General features: G+C 37.6%; 1 protein-coding gene across 8 annotated transcripts in view; it reads right to left on the bottom strand.

Annotated features, from left to right (window-relative positions):
* The window catches only part of COL19A1 (collagen type XIX alpha 1 chain), a 187,579-nt gene that overhangs the window by 66,367 nt on the left and 103,106 nt on the right, over window positions 1-18,106 (bottom strand). For all 8 annotated transcript variants that reach the window (XM_048296720.1, XM_048296721.1, XM_048296717.1 and 5 more), the window contains one exon: window positions 9,694-9,741. In XM_048296720.1, the coding sequence (XP_048152677.1) occupies window positions 9,694-9,741 (48 nt within the window). The remainder of the gene's footprint in view (window positions 1-9,693; window positions 9,742-18,106) is intronic.

Here is an 18,106-nt window from a genome sequence, read left to right as displayed (position 1 = left end):
ATTACAACGTTTTCATTCCATTTTTAAATGCCAAAGTGGGAAAAGGAAATATTTTTAAGCTGTATCCTATTTTACTGGAAATGTACTTCAAGGTAGAAACATCCAGGGGAAAAAACTGTTTTACGTTAAGCATTTTTGGACTATTAAATGTCAGAGTGAAGGAACATACAGAACTCCAACTTAAAGAGGAAATCAGATTGGAACTTTGCATGTTTTAAAATAACTTACATTAAAGTCAAGTAGGACTGAGATTAAAAGAGATTCCAAAACTCCAGAGCTTTAGCTGTGAAGAAAACATTTTGCATTGTGCCAGGAGGCTAACCTGCAATGCAAACGTTATCATTGCTCTGTAAATTCGTTTTATAATTGGTTAAGTACAACATTTACTCACTGAACTAGAAAACAAAAATGTCAAAGAAATATTTAAGTTCTATAATTCAGATAAATGCAATCTGAATTTAATTTTGATGCCACTCTAAATAATTATGGTAAGAAAATCTAACAGCTCTTCATCTATTTATTTATGAAGATTTTCCACTTTGTCAAAATAACTTTATTCATACTTGATTAGAAAAATTTGTAATCTCAGAGAGTAAACTGATTATTAACGTAAGGCAAATACTGCAATTCCACAAGGTCCCAATTTGCAATTCCACTAAAACATGTAATTTTAGTGAAAACAGTGATGAAATACTAGATATGACAACAGACTCTCAGTTTTATGACGTGTTTAATCTATTACTAAGATAATGCTAAAATAGCTTCCTCTTAAGTGAAGTATTTGGTATTATAAACACAACTATTGGAAATACGGAAGTTCTTTTAAAATATTTACTTCAGGACATCTGCAACATCCCAAGGAACACAGAGTCAAGAATACGGCTGTGATATTGTGGAAAGATTTGTAAATGCTTGAACCCAATTCACCACTGGAACCAGGAAAACCACCATGATGGAAAAATAAAAGACTTTTAAAAAATCTTATTAATCCATAGAAATGAAGTTGTTGGCAGCTATGCTGAGAATAAGCTAGAGCTAGTCAAATAAAAACCACAGAATTGTCTGGCTTGGAGGAAACTCTTGAGATCACTTAGTATAATCCCAGTCTTCAAGCAGGATCAATTGTCCATGACTGTGTCTACTTAGCTTTTGAGTATCTGCACAGATGGAGGCTCCACAACCTCTCTGGGCAATCTGCATCAGTATTTGATGAACTTCATAGTAAGAAAGTGCTTTCTTGTGTTCAGACAGAATTTTCTGTTTGTTTTTTTTTCTAATTTTTTGCCCATTGCCTCTTGTCCTGTCACCAGCTGCTACTGAGGTAATACTGAATGTATCTTCCTCTTCTTTATTCCCTCACATCAGGTACTTACACACTGATTAGATTTCCACTGAGCCTTCTCCAGACTGAAGAGTCCCAGCTCTCTCAGTCTCTGCTTCCATGAAAGCTTCTCCAGTTGCACCTTGTGGCCCTGTGCTAGATCCCCCTCAGGAAGTCGGTATCTTTCTTGAGGTGGTCTCACCAGCGCTGAGCAAAGGGGAAGGATGGATATCTCCCCTGACCTGCTAGCAATGCCCTTTCAAATGCAGGCCGGGATATCATTGGCCTTTTTATGCCACAAGAATGCACTGCTGGCTCATGGTCTGCGTATTGTCCAAAGAGTTCTTCTACACAAAACTTTCTTCCAGACAGTTTGTTCCCAGTGTATGCTGATATCTGGGGTTATTCCTCCCTAGATGCTGAATTTTGCATTTGTTCTTGTTGAACTTCATGTGGTTTCTCCTGCCCCAGTTCTCTGCTACATTCCTCCCCATTGTCCAGGGGGTCAATGAGGACACTGGGCAGTACTAGCTCTAGTAGTAACCGTGGGATACACCACTAGTGACTCGTCTCCAACTGGACATTGTGCTGTAAATGACAAACCTCTGGACTCTGTTTTTCAATCCACCTCACCATCCACCCATCTAACCTGTACTTACTTTGTCTGCTTGTCTATGAAGTTGACAAGATAAAATTATGAGAGATAATGTCAAAGTCTTTGCTAAAGCTGAGGTTGACATCCACTGCTCACCTCTCATCCACCTAGCTAGTCACATCATAGTAGAAAGCAATGTACTTGTTCAAGAAAAATTTCCCTTTCAGAAATCCATACAGACTATCCCAACCACCTTCTTGTCCTCCACGTGTTTGGAAATGGTTTCCAGGAAGATTTCCTCTTTCACATTCCCAGGGTTGATGTGAAGCCTATAGGCCTGTAGTTATCTGCACCTTCCTTTGTGAAGATAGAAGTGATATTTGCTCTTTTCCAGTCTTCAGGAGTGTCATAGGTTAGCAAGCATAGTCCCGGAAGGGACGTCCTTGCTAAGGGGTGCTTACAGTTTCCTCTGGGAACTGATAGAACCTATCAGCTGGCCAGTTTGAATATGGACAATTCTCTAAGCCACTTAAAGTTGTGATCACCTCTGTTATCCACATTTAAGAATAGGCAAACTCCCCCTCCAAGCTCTCTCTCGTTTCCGGCGCTGGCACAGGTGGCTGCAGGGCCCGAGCAGGGCCCAGTGGGCCCGGCCAGGCCCTGCTCGGGCCAGGCCGGGCCGGGCCACGGCCATCCTGAAGCCATGGACCTGTTCCAGCCGTGGAACCCCCCCCACTGCCTTGCCGTGGGCAGCCGGAGCGGCTCGGCTCTCCCCCCTCTCCACTGCGATAAGAAACATTCAACATTCCAGCTGCAAAGCTGCAAGGCCGAGGTGAGAGTAACCCTTTTAGTGCTGTGAAGAGCTGAAAACCTGAGGGAAGAGAGAGAGGAGATGCTTAAACCTGAAATTCTGTTGTGAAGCTATGATATATCAGAGTATCCTGTTGTAATTTCATGAAGATATGGGGGGTGGAGTGTTCAACTCGTGAGCAAAAGCACCTGCGCTGAGATAGGCAGATGCTGACGCAGCTGTAATTGCATGAGAAGTTTGGACAGGGAGAGATGAACCAGATGAGGACTTTTGCTCCAAACGGGAAAGGAGAAAACCTCAGTCCCTAGAGATGAACCGGATGAGGACTTTTGCTCCAAATGGGAAAGGAGAAAACCTCAGTTCCTAGAGATGCTCCCAGAGATAGTCCTAACGATGAAGATGATGAAGACCCTTTGCTCCCAGGGAAGGAGAAGGGCCTCTGTTTTTGTTTCTGAACGGCTCAACCTTAAAATTGTACCCCAAAAAACTTCAAGAGTGGACCCTCGAAAGCAGTTGCGGGAAAAGCTGCAAGTCGGGGGAAAGGACTCACACGCAGGCAGAGAGACTCCTCTTCCTAAATGGACTGAACAATATTTGGAAGTGGGCGGCTGTCTCGTTGTGATAATGTTTTCATAGCATGAGCAAGAAGAGACTTCTCTTTCTAAATGGACTGAACAAGGTTATTATGGAAGTGGTAAACAGACTGAACATCTTAAGGGTTGTCTTTTTACATTGTCAGTGGGAGAAGGGAGGAAGGTGGGGGGAGGAGGAGAGTTCTGAAGGTGGTATAATTTTTTTTTCTTCTTCTTTTAGGTCTGTTAATAAACTTCTTTATATTCTTTCAAGTTTGGTGCCTGCTTTGCATTTCTCCTAATTCTTATCTCACAGCAGATAAACAGTAATGAGTATTTTGGACCAAACCACTACAAGGAGTCTCTCCCAGTCACCATGACCATTCAAAATAATCAAGAGAGGATTGTAGTGTGTGAGGCCCTATGGACTTAGACAGCTGTGTCCTTCATCTGGGTACAAAAGTCTGACAGCAAACAGCTATCAGTGCTCCTTCAGTAGTGCTTGGGTCCTGTGCCTTGTGACCACCATCTCTAAATACATGCATGCTGGACAGAGAAAGTTTGCTGGCCTCTTCTTTGTGCCCTTCTGCATGAACTGCTGTGCCACCTGCTGCATCTACTGGCTGCTTGTGTCACGGCTGCAGAAATTGCTCTTGCAGAGTCCTCATCCAGCACAGGCCAGAAGGGGCCTGACCTCACTGCTGCAGCACCCGCTGCTCAAGGACAGCTGGCAGAGTTTGCTAGAAGCTGCTAGAGCTACCCTTACCTTAGCCTCACCTGGAAACAACAGGCATCCTCAGTATCCTCAGAGGCTTCCCAGAAGTGTCCAAATCACAAAAAAAGTGCTCAGGAGCTCAAGAAGGCATCAAGAGAATCATAAAGAAGCAGAAACTGCTGCACAAACTGCTGTGTATTTTAGCTGCATGCTGGGCCTGGCTCTTCTATAGGCCAGCTGAGAATACAAAATCACCCTGTCTAGATTTCACAGTATAGTTGTCTAACAAAATTGCCTTGATCCTTCGCATTAAGAAAATTTTTGGAATTCACTGAAGCATTATATTTTAAAAATTGAATCATTTTCAGAAAAAAATTGTATTTATAACATCAAGTTCAGGGACAATCCCTGCTACAAAGATATCCAGCTGAAATTAAGCATTACTTTCCAAAACATTTGGAATTTTAATTTGGAAATATAAACTTCATTGCATTTAACACAGTAAAGGCAGAGTCTGGAAAGCTCCATGCAACCTGTAAACTATAGGTAGTAGAAATTTTTAAGGATACACAGCAAAATGACAAAATTATTTGATGACTTTGGAAAATTCTTTGCATGGGAGCTGAAGGCCCCTAGTTGAATTTTTTTCAAAAATTAATGGAATGGTGACTTGATTATAGAGAAAAAACTCTAAATACCTCTTCAATATAAAATGACATTCAAAAAGCCCATTTACTGGAGGCTAATGGAAGATTAGTTACATGCCCAGTGTAAAATAAAATACATATTTTGAAATGTATGATTGACAAGAAACACTGGAAGAAAGGAATCAAGGAGACTTGCAAACAGTCTGTTGTTAATGTTCTTTCAAGTGGAAACTAGACTTCTGCAAAAGATGTGCTTACCTAGAAAGTGCAGGATTATTGAGAAAAATAATAGTTCTGCACAACACAGGGATCCAGGAAGATGGCGTAGTTGTCCCCTGTGGTTTAAATTCTGTGCAATGCTAGGTTAGTAGTCAATCTTACTATTTTTTGTGGGTCGGTAATATTGGACCAGGGACTTTTCTGAGTAATGTGTAATTACCTTCTGAAGCTCCTGATGTCATTCTGAGCAGTTGTGTAATAGTATCAAGTTGCTGCAGCAGTAACATGCCTTAAGCCAACGTGAAGGACACTGAAAAATTATGGATGAACGTAATGCCTGCCCACAGAGTGGTCTAGTATTTCTCATGCTGGAATGAGGGAAAAGGAATGAGTAGCTGTTTCTACTGGCCCATTTCTTTCAGTGACCAGAACTAAACCCAAAAGCTCCTCCTTAGTAAGGTCTCATGTCTAACACAAATAACTTCTTTGAGGATAAAAATCCCTAAAAAAATTATAAAAAGTCACTACTTGTAGAGCAGGAGGAAACACTAGCCTTTTTTAAGAGAAGCAAATGTTTGAGGACTCCTTGACCCCACAGGAAAACACAATGACTAACAAATATGAATGACATTGGGTATCTTGGTAAAAGGAGAAACATAAAGAGCTTATACATGCTTATACAAAATTTAACTGCATTCCCTGATGACATTATCACAGCACAGATACCCTTTAAATGAGTATTATATAAGTCTCAGGTTGACTGAGGAATCAGAAATAAGTTCACTGTGTGCTCTCTGAATATGGCCAGGTTGTGATGTAACCAGGTTATGATGTCTTCTGCTGTGACAATTACTTTTACCTTCTGAGTAAAAAATACTGAATATTTTTTGTAAAGCTACTGAAAATTCTAGGTAGTTGCTTTTCTGTAGATGAAGCACAGTAGTAAACCATGCAAAACTGAAAGCAAATTCCTTCACTTGATCTTGAAACTCTGTTCCTCTCTTTTTAGTGCTGTGCAAAGGAAACAAGCTATGTAAGTCTGAAGATCATTATTTGTACTACCTCATTGCTCGTGAAGGTTGCTGTCCCCTCCAGTATAAGACAGCCACATGCACAATGAGAAGAGATAACAAAAGAGATGAGAGGGAAAGGTGTCACAATAAGTGAGGAAAGAATAGGAACTTGTGAGTTTACTCTTAAAAACACAACTGACACTCTTGGTAAATGCTAGACTATTAATCTATTTGTTTATTCAGAAAAGAAATATTTATGCATTTTGCTACTAGAGCAGTATGAGAGAAGTAATGTGCTTATGAATCCAATTTTTATTTATCATCACAATAATTGTTCTCCATGACTGCATTACTTCAAATTTTTAGCATGTTTGCAATTTTCTTTTAAATAAAGCCAAAAAATAGGACATGCATCCTGATACAAAGTCCTTTAATGCTGCGCAGAACTAGTCAAAGAACTTTCAGGGCTTCATCTCTCCTTCTGAATGATGTCCCCACACTACATTTCTGTAAACATATCACACTAATGTACTGCTTTCTGCAAACCTTCTTATTCTTTAGGCTATCTGGAAGGCATCCAGGGAGACTAAGATAGAAGATATTTCACACACTTCTGTCATCAATTTCCATTGCTGACCATCATTCAAACAAGTAAGAACCTAAACTGCTTTTTGATGTGGGAGCAAGATCATAACCCAGTGTGACCATAATGTAGTAATATACTGTATTACTATATTATATATACAGTATAATATATCAAAGACACATAAAATGACATATCCAGTATTTTAATAATCATGCATGGGCTCAAATGACACCAGGTAACTCCTTCTACAGTGCATCTATCAGACAAAAGCTGTTACCACCTTATCTGAAAAAAATGTATTGATCCCCCTTTACACTTGAAATAAATAAACCATTGACATCCTCTAATTAAGTAATGATGTAAATTTGTATTTCTAAGCCACTTTGATGTATATGTCAATAAGCATTTTAAGGTTGACATAACTTTGGACTCAAAAACTACAGTTCAGTTATCTTTATGTTTATTATAATAATAACTAAACTTATTCTATTTCTATAATAATCTTTATATGTATTTTTATGATGTAATTTTATTTGCGGATTATTCCTGTGAGGCGAAAGAAATACTTCTACTCAGACTTATTCCTCTCAATAGGGGTACAATTTTCCTAGTTTCCTCTTAAGAGAATGCAGGATAGATGGGTGCCCGCTCTGGGACAGGGCACCTTTGGTATTTCTTTTTAATTCTAATATTAAACTCTGGTCTGGGTTGATATAATAAAACTTCACTTAAAACACTCTGAAAATGAAAATGCATGCTGTTTCTCTTGCCTTTATACTCATTTTCTATTGCCATTTACCTGTCACTAGCTCTAACCTGAACCTTCTACATGTTTCTTCAATATCACCATTAGCACAGTTAATTTTTCTCAGTTCCTTATACCTTGCTTCAATGTGTATTCTGAGGTAAATTACACACTTTATGATTCTCCTCTCAACTCCTTATTAATCTAAGAGGAGTTGAACTTTCAGAGGAGCTGAACACTTAAAAATGCTCCTGATGTAGGTGGAAATTTAAATCTTGAATATGGCAAGAACAGTATGAATGGCAATTTAAAAAAAAAAGTTCATGTTCTCCAAGTGTGGCATCCAAATAGAATAGATACTTTTAGGTGTTTCTGGAGGGGTTTTTTTCCCCTAAAATGTTAAAGTTCTAGTCTTCAGAATGGACACAATATCACTTTTCGGTCTGAATAGTACGTCAGAGAAAAAATTATTAGCTAGTTACACACTCAATAATGTGTTTTAATCTTCGAAAGACAGCCCATGAGAAAAGCAATAACTTCATATAATGTGAAAGATTTGGAGGATCTGCTGAAAGTAGAACAGAGGAACATGACATCTATAATTGAATAAAAAGGAGCATTTAATAGCCATTAGATGTGCACCGTCCTGTTTGTCATTAAACAGAGCAAAGATCTTGTTCCAAATGGTATGTTATTGTGTAATTAAATGTATTGGAAATGCAAAAGCACATGGAGTTGAATTAAGACTGCCAACAATGTTGTTAGTGCTTGGGCGGGAGAGGCCAGCAGAAGGAGTATTGTTGTGAGCATCTCACTGGTAGAAAGATAAAGACAGATGTTGGGACTCCACAGTCTGCTGTTGCCATTGTTTGGCTCAAGGCAACTGTGTGCATGGCAAGATTACAAAACCATCAGTGCTCCTGCTTTTATGGAGGCTGGAGGGTGGCAGCAGCTCAATTTTATGTGTGAGTAGGAAAATGTCTGTGATGAATGCATCAACCCACTAATTCCTATTGCAAAATGGAAAAAAATTAAAAAGCACTTCCAAATCCATTTAGCCACCATTAAATATAATACAGTGTGTTAACTCTGAATTTTTGCATTAAAAAAAAATGAAGAAGTTCCAAGAGTGAAGTTTCTAAAACACAGGAATATTTATAACTGTTCCTAAAGGAGAAGTATGTCTTTTTGCAGATTCAGTACTCCACAGAACAACTCTAAAATATACTAAAATTGAATATGAATATCTTTTCACAGTATCCTATATAGTTAATTGCCTAACCATAATAGTCATAGTAATTATAAAATCCTTAATAAGGATGTTAATATGCTAGTAAATACACTTTAATAACATATTCATCACACAACTTTGAACTCTCCATTACTACACTGACTTTTTCTGAACAAGTTCTCAATCCTTAGTGAGAAACATAAATAAACCCAGCTTTCATATCTTCATGTTCAACTTAAACGGAATTTAGTACTATTTTTAAGACTTAAAAACCAACACAAAACATAACTTTGGGGCCTACACATCATTACTCATTTTGTTCAAGAACTAGTCTTCTGTTAGTTTTATTACTATTATTGGAATCATTAAATTAGCCTTTAAAAATTCACTGTGGTTTACTAAGTTCAATGATGAGAAACACTAAATCCTTTTACTTCAGATATTTTAATTGAGATGTTGAATATCAAGATGCCTAAATAAACCAAGAATTATTGAGACCCAACTTCAAAACTGCAGACTGGGCACACACTTAGTTCGTAAAAATATTGAAATGCTTGAGTCTTAATATCTTCCAGAACTTTTAGGAACATACTAGATTATAATTTTACAAAAACTGAATTAATTCTTGTGATACCACCATCATAGTGTATTTGTTATCTATTCTAATGAATTATCAAATTCTATAAGTCAGGGAAAATAAAAACAAAACATGGAGAAACCAGTCAATTACTTAATTATATTAAAATTCTGAATAACCAAAGGTTTATTTCAGGTATTTGGCAAATACTGCCCCCCACCCCCGGTACTGTATGATATCTTTTTGTACGTGTATGTTAGGCGCTGACACTTGCATAATAGCATCTAAAAGACCAGGGTCAGTAGTACTGGTTTCTGTTAATATTTTAGGTAATGACTCTAAATTAATATCTTTATATATCTTAGATGTTGTAAGGTATAGTTCATCCCTGCTAAAAAATGAAATCTGTTAAAATTACAGCAGAAGCACACTGCACAAAACACAATACAATGCATCTGTGCTGCCAATCATTAAAACACTTTAGATGGTTGAAATTGTTAAATCTCCTTCAACTGAAGAGAAACCTCAAGTGTCAGGGCTCAGTTTGTTGTCAGCATGCTTCATACTCAGCTGCTACCTTACCATTTTTTATTAGTGCTTAGGCAGAAGTCGCACATCAAGCTGTTAGCACACTCACCAGTTGTTCGCCAAGTTTACTCACCCTTTGACCTTCTTTGCCAGGTGGACCTTGGGGACCCTCCAGCAAACCCTGAAAATACAAACATTAAACAATTATAACATTCAGTGCTATTTTCATCCTCTATTTTTCTACAGAAGTAAGACTTATCCAAAGATCCAGATGGCAAGACAAGGCATTTATTTCTAACAATAAGAATTGGCTATTTGTAACAATTCCTTCAATGTTATAGTAAGGTGCAAGAAGAAACACAATAATTATTATTCACATTCCATCATACAAAGACTGAATCCTTTGGAAAAGAAGAGGTAAGTCAGCACTAATTAAGCATAGTTATATTTAACTACAAAATTAATTGAAAAGTGATTTATCTTTTTAAGTTAGGATGCCATAAAAAAAATGAAATAAAGTTATTTTAAATGAAAGACAACTTGCTCTACAACTCAAATTCAAATATAGGCACTGAAGGGGGAGGGGAAGGCAGGGAAGGGGAACTAAATATAGCAGAAGGCCTTATGCTCGCTATATCCTAAGAACCAGCCCTGTGCTGCTTCCTCTGCATGTCTGGCTCGGCTTTTCAAAACACTTCAGTGCCTCTTTTCTCCCTCTCTCTCTCCTGAACAGGCTCAGAAGCTTTGAGTGTTTTGAATATATCCTTGACTTGTGAGCCTTCCTTCTGAACTCAGTGCAAGGATCTGCCTTTTTCAGTCACACACCAAATTACAGACCACTTCTGATGCTATGGGGCTTTAATCTTATATCTGATTAATGTACAATATAATCATAAAGCCTTCACATAACATCTCAGAAAAACCTAGAACAGTCATTCCCCCCCACTCCCCCTTTACTTCATGAGTCACCTTGGAACACAATTAAAAAAAATTACTTTGAGGAAGCAATCCAATTTCCATTATAGCAACAAGAAATGTGAAATAATTTTCAATGTAATCAGCAAAGAATATGTAACAGTTCTGCATTGTATAATTAAAAAAAAAAAGCCTTGCATGTAATATTGTGTGTTGTGACAGGGTATCACAAAATTAAAGAACTTACATTTTGTTTATTTAAGAATTTGAAATACTAACATTTTAAAATCTTTAAAATTACTCAGACTTGTGTATTGCTTCTGCTTGAGTTACATCTTTGGTCAAATCTAATCTCCTACTTTAGAATCAATTACACATATTTGTTGACCCAATAAGGGTGAACTGAGGCGCCCTGACAATCATGATTTTTAAAAGTACCCGATATCTAGAAATGAATTTAAGAAGTTCGTTTATAATCTCTAATTTGCAAGATAAACTTGAGAAAGTAAGTAGGCCTTCCAAATCTACTAGCTCATATACCTTCAAGTAATGTTTTAAGTTGATTAGAATGTAGTTTGTCTTCAATTTTAAAAAGAAGTAGTCACTTCAAGAGCTCTTCCATTCCTATCATTTCTCCACTTTCAAACACTGAAGCTAAAAAATATATCAGACAGTATTTCACTATAGGTATTTCTCCTATCATTTCAGTTTATAATATAAACAGGATAAGGTTGAGGATCTTTTACAAAGCTGATGCACACCATTTCTATCTTTCACCATAAGTTTATGGAACTAAACTATGCATGAGAATGTTGTGCCCAACAAATAATACCATAGTAAGTTAATTACAGTGCAAATTATGTAGCTTATACACACACAAACCCATAAAGCCGCATGTCAATGTGACCTCTGTAAAGCTTCCTGACTTTCCCATCAAGGTAGTGTGGAACTTGCAGAGTATTCTCTCCGTCTAACTGTCAGCAATATTCTAATTCTGTAAAAAAATGCTGGGAATTCAAGAAGAGGTGGAATTTTGTTTTGTTTACTTTTCATTTTAGTGACAACTTTATGCAGGGGAATGAGATGAAAACCTGTAATGTCTGTTTTATGGGGGAGGAAATACTTAGCCTCACATATCTGTACAATAAGGCTCCAAGGGGACAAGAATTACACAAGAATGTAACTGCACAATAGTGATAATTAATAGCCAACATTTTTATCCAAGGAGTACTTTTATTCTTTTTCTTCTCTCTACAATATTATTGTCAAGAAAAAGGAACCAGATAAGGAGATTTATCTTCAAGGAAAGGGAGGAGAGCTGCGTACAATTGGTAACTAGGCAGGGAGGACTCCCCTGTACAAGGAGCCACATCCTGATATTGAAACTGAGGTAAAAGTTCACACCAACTTCAGTGGGATCTTCCGTTTAAAAAGTGATAGGACAACATGGGCCATGTTAACTAACACAGCCCTAAAACTGTAGTAATGTGGCCAAAGTAATGACTTAGCAATGCTATCTCTGCTCAACATCCACTGAAAGAGATCATGGAAAAACAACTGCAAAAGAAACCTTCAGGAGAAATTAAAAAGAAGCCTTCTACAGTGAATTCTGTCTAAACTGATGAATAAAACATCTATCACTGAACTCCCATACAACTTGGCAACGAATAGAAATACATGTTTGTAGGAAGGAAGACTAAACTATCTACTTAGGTTGCATTCCTATTTAATTTCTGGACATCTTCCTTTGGACATCAAAGATCAGATTAGACTCCTTCAAACCATGGATAGCACAGTTGGTCAGAGGAGCCCACCACCAGAGATAAAGGGATAGAATATAGACTGCATAGACATACTTGTATGTATCTATCATCCTATCTATCTATGGTATATGGGATATGCTGTTAACTGTGTTCAAAACATTTACATCAGAAGGCAATCTATTGTACATGTACAAACTCCCCAGGTAAACAACAGACAAAGTAATTAAGATCAGAGAACCATACAATGGTTTGGGTTGGAAGGGACCTTTAGAGGCCGTCTAGTCCAACCCTCCTGCAATGAGCAGGGACATCTTCAACTAAATCAGGTTACTCAGAGCCCCCATCCAACCCGGACTTGAATGTTTCCAGGGATGGAGCCTCCACCACCTCTATGGGCAATCTGTTCCAGTGTTTTACCACCCTCGTCGTAAAAAACTTCATTATTATATCTAACCTAAATGGACCCTCCTTCAGTTTAATACCTCCTTCAGTTTTATCTCTTGTCCTATCTCAACAGATTCAGCTAAAGTCTGTCCCCACCTTTCTTACGGGTGCCCTTCAGGTACTGCAAAGCAATTGAAATCATTCACTGTGTGTCACCGTCACTCTGATACTTTTGAACTGGCAAGAGCATGGGTGTGGCGACGAGCTAAAGAATGTCTAGGAACAGCACAAGGCACTGTGAAGTATAAAACCAACCTATTTGTGTGACATCAGGCTGGCAGGAAAGTATGATACGTCCTACCAGGTGACCTAACATGCACAGGATTTTCCTGACTCTGCCAGGCCACCTTTGAGGCTGGAAGGTGGTAGCCTTCTGCCTACTTCATGGAGCAGTGAATTAAAATAATATATACAGTCTATAAAGCCTGTTCCTGTCATGGAACAAGCAAGCCCCTTGGAGCTATGTACCTGAAGGAGCTTGAGGAACATGAATTGTAAATGTCTCAAACATTACCAAGTATCTTGGGGAAAATAAAAGTCAGTAAAATGGAGATGTTCTTAAGTGAAACTTAAAAAATTCTATCACAATGAGTGAGGATGGCTATGAAGAGAGATGAAACATGATGCATGGGTAGGCAGAAGAGGGTTGTACAAAATCTTGAAAATGAAGAGCAGAAACTTGTGAATTCCTTTATAGGAGGTAAACCATACAGGGAAGTGTTGACAAGGGAAAAGATGCTGGTTAGAATATAGAATAGAGAAAGTAAGCACACTGTGAAGAACTTGCCGACAGATATTTAAACAAAATATCATCAAAACTAAGTCTAAGCCTTAGTTGAGGGAAACTAGGAAAAAACAACGTTTAAAAAATGCTACGGTAGAATAAATGAGTTTTTAAAAGAATTTGTATTGAAAATACCTGTAGGAATTAACATTTTAGTACTTTAATAGCTAATATTTTTTGCAAGTGTCAGGAGATGAAAACTAATAAGAATTATTTAACTTGTGACAGTAGAAGAAAAATATGCTAGGAAGTTATAGAAAAATTAGCAAACAGTTCAGCCAGTTAAGATGTTTCAAGTTTCAGAAACTGTTAATTTTAAATGTATGCGTGTGGAGCTATCAGAGGCCACTTACTGTAGAAGGGCTAAAATCCTGTCATGTGACTCTGCAAGTACAAAATCATTTTAAAATGCCTGACAGATCACAAAAAGCATCTGCAGAGATATGGTGGAGGCATCATTCATAAATTTAACAACTCAGAGTAACTGCCTAAGAACATACTCTCAAAAAAGCAAAGTTTTTAATCATGACCCCATGGTGAAACAAAGAAAGTTTAAAAAAAAAAATCACAGCTGAAGTGGAACTGTGAGGTTACTTAAAGTTGTACAGGAGATTATGGCTGATGCCAAGAGAACAAAATATTAGAAAAGCACATATATTTTTGGTATTCTGAAAATCGCTTCAAAACATAGCTGAAAGTTTTTGAAGCAGAAGGGTAGATAGCTGCCTTATGTACTTGTAGGTAGTGTTGCTGGAATACATTCTGAGCTGGAATATGTTTCCTCCTCAACACAAATTAAATATAATACAAATGTTAGCAATAATAATGCAGTTCTAATTAAGGCACAAAAATTATTTCATTTATAGACTGGTTTGTGTGTTCTATACACAAGCTACTGTCATCCAGTTTTCCTCACTATGAATTCCAGCAAACAAATGACCCCAATTTTTACAGAATAAACACTACTAGACAGGGAGAAAATGTATGTAATTTAGTGAGATGAGTTAAACAAACTCTAAATTAGGTATGCAGAAACACCTTGTGCTAATATAAGAATAGGTCATTTTTTTAATCATTTATATATGCAAGCTTTTATAACAATAAAACTTGCTACTTCAAAAAGACTTAGCTATAAGAGATATGATTTTGCCAAGTAATTCTGAAACATTATTTTGATAAACAGAAAAATATAGCTGCACTGAAACAACATCAACACTAAAATATTCTTAAAAGCAAACTGGCAGGCAGTTCCCTCTGTGGGGGATTGATGTAGTTATTTAAAACACAGTTCTCGTCAGGATAAAGGAAAGCCATCACATTGTCGAATTAAATTTTCAGTGAACCCTCTGTTAACTCCACAAGTAGAGCAGCACAGGATCACAGTAATCAAGAGTCAGGTAAAAAGTGACCACAGATTTCCAAATTCCTGGCATAACACAATGGGTGGTCACAGTGAAGGCCTGACTGCCTTGGAGAGCACTCCCCAGCCACCCAAATACTGCTTGTGGGATGGATGGTACTGCTGTGGCTGCACTGGTGTAAGAATGGCACAGCATCCCAGGCAGGATGCAACAAGATGCAGTTCAATAGGTCTTAAATGCATCTACTTATCTGGAGGTGTTCATAGAGAACAAGTTCTACTGTGCAGGTCACTGTGATCCTTCTATCCTGTTTTGAGAATATTTTCCTCTTTGCCCTGTTTGTACCATACTGAGAGTAAATTAATGGCTTCCTCTCAGGTAAACACAGACTATCACGCTCAGCAAGCAAAGCAACTGAAATATGAATAACTTCCCTACAGTCAAGATGGTCAAAATGTTGGTTTCTCAGGTATCTTCAAGGCAGTTTACTTGCTGCAACTGTGATGCTGCCCTACTTTGAACCCCAAACAGGAGGATGAGGAAGTGAGAGACCTTAAAATACAATTACAATGGTTTCCTCTTCTTGTTCAAAAGACTGTCCATCACCACCCACATGGAAGCCCACAGAGCTTGCAGACACTCCTCACTGTTACAACATGTTACAATGGGAAAAATGGCACAGGAAAATCACAGAAGGATGAGTAATTTCCTGTTGTATTACCACTTATGAGGGAAATTAGACTACCTCTATCCTAAGCATTTCCAAACATGACCTGATGTCATTCACATCCTTACTGAAGTACCTGGAGACAGCAAGTTGAAAGATTTGTACACCTGCTTGGCCTCTTAAACTTACTGCAGTGACCATAATGTTTTGGTCTGACACCATTTTTCTTTCTAAACTGCTTTTAATCCATTTACTTCTATAGAAAAGGAGGCAGCATTTAGCAGAAGTCTGCTAAATGAATGAAATGCTAGTAGCATTTCAGTCTAACAGAAAACATGATCAGCTACATTTTCTTGATAATTTATTACTGGAGCAAACAGAAAATATGTTCCTCACTGGTGTCATTATTCTTTGGGTTTGACCATTTCTTTAGTTCTTCTCTCTGGTAGCTTGAAATGTACTGTCCTTCAGAGACAATAATTTGAAAGGGAAACTGGAAGGGTCATTTCACAGAAGTTCAGACTTCATGAACCTATTACTTTTAATAAACATAGGTTTATTTGTTAAGCAAAAAAAGTATAATTAAAATCCTGAGGAGTAAATCAAAATTATTAATTACATTGATGTCTACTGCATATGGGACATCATCTAATGAAGGACATATAAATCACATTCATGCCAATTTATCAGAGTAAGAATTTTTGAAAAACAAATTTACTGTAAGGTTAAGACTTCAATCTTCATTTGTGCCTTCAGTATCAGTATTACTGCAAAAGAAGATAAAAACTGCACTCTAACTGCTAAATCATCTTTTATTTCAGTAAAGGGGTAATCTTAATAGTATCTGCTCCCATAATTAAGAAGTGCTGTTTGAAGAAGAGGATATTTGTAAATTATACCGTAAGAGTAAAGAGATCACTATATTTCAGGAAAAACAACGTAACTGTTTAGTATTTTCGGGAAATTAATACACCTCCATTAAAAAAGCTCATATAGATAAAATTCAGATTTTCCTTAAAGTATGTGTCTAAAGAAAAGAAGGGATTTAGAATGAAAATGTAATTTTCAGTCTATACTTTCTTTAGTTAAATAGAATTGCTTTTCTTTATGTCATTACATGAAAAGAAAGCAAGGGTAATATTAGTTGCACTCCTTACTACTGGGGAGTGTGTGTCCCTTTCTTTATCTTCATATGAATAATGGAGGAGAAAGCTTTGCAATCTGTAGCTGACGTTTGCTTAGAAAGGGGGAGAGCCAAAAGTTACAGTGGAGCTTGCCCAGACCTGAATCTGCAACTTCCTCCCACAGCCGCCTCCACACGGCACTTGTGCACCAGCTTCCTTAGGATCAATTTAACCAGACCTAGGAGCCAACATTCCAAATATCTGTTTAGTAAGCAAGTCCTGGGGACTTCTGTCTGTGACCGACTTAAGCCTCGGCTTCTGAGTAAACACTTGGTGCCATCTGGATGACTATTTTATAACTCCTGAAAGGGATAGGTTCGCAGGAACGTACGGACGGACGCTCATTTTCCTCAGGAACTAAAAGCAGCGTATCGAGTGTCGAGAGGAATAGTTATCATATATTTTACAAGAGATGGCTGTGCTACCTTCCCTCACCTGTCACTCTTCTGACACGGCACGCTAAGGCTTAAGCTGGGGATACCAGAGCGGGCAAGCTGCGGAGCCAGCTGTGACCCTGCAGAACACAGTCCCCAGCTTCTGCCACTAAATCCCACATCTCGACAAAACCACACCACAGGGCAGTACAATCCCTCCTTTTTACTCTCTGAAGGTTCCTCAGCTACAGCACAATTTATCAGGGAACTTAAACTTTAAACATCCCCCACATATTGCTGCATAAAGTGAACATAATAAAGGGGAAAAATTCAAAATATAATCCCAGCATTTATTCTCAAGACACCTAAAAAGTAATAAAGAAAAGAGGCATCTAGTACTTACAGAGCAATTCAGAACATAGCAGAGAAATTAAAGGCAGCATAAAGAAAGTCTGAGAATCAGTCATGATTTTTGACTACTCCCATAAAACTACCACCATAACTGAGAAGAAAAAAAAAAAAAAAGTGTATCTGGACTTAGGTAGTGTTAATTGACTCATAGAAACACAGGAAAACTTTACATCCTTAATAAAAGGGCTCAAATATACACACGTATATGTCAAATTTACAATAAAATGTATTTGCTTGACTAACGCCTGAGTCAAATACACTTAGAACTATTGAAATTTCCCATTTCATTTGGGTTCTATGTAAATCCTGTAAACTTTATCACATTTCTTCTTACAGCTTAGCATATTTTGTGTTACAATTCTGTTTCTTTTCTCTAATTCTTCATGCATGATTGATGAAATTGTGTTCACAAGACTTACATATGTGCCTTAAAGAAATGCACAGAAACACAGGGAATTCTGATCCCATCTCTTTCTGAATTCTCTGCTACTGCAACAAGTGAGAAGTTTTGTTAAGTGTTCATGTTGTTAGGATTTCAGTGTGAAGTTTTCTGTCAACTCACATCAAGCAGGAAGATCCAGAGCTCTACTTTATTTTTCAGATGCACTTTCTGAGCTATGAAATTTCAATTTCAAACTCATAA

This window comes from Corvus hawaiiensis, chromosome 3 (assembly GCF_020740725.1).
Source record: "Corvus hawaiiensis isolate bCorHaw1 chromosome 3, bCorHaw1.pri.cur, whole genome shotgun sequence".
Classification (NCBI taxonomy): Eukaryota; Metazoa; Chordata; class Aves; order Passeriformes; family Corvidae; genus Corvus; species Corvus hawaiiensis.
The sequence above is the reverse complement of the archived record's forward strand: the minus strand, read 5'-3'. Positions and strand labels throughout refer to the sequence as shown.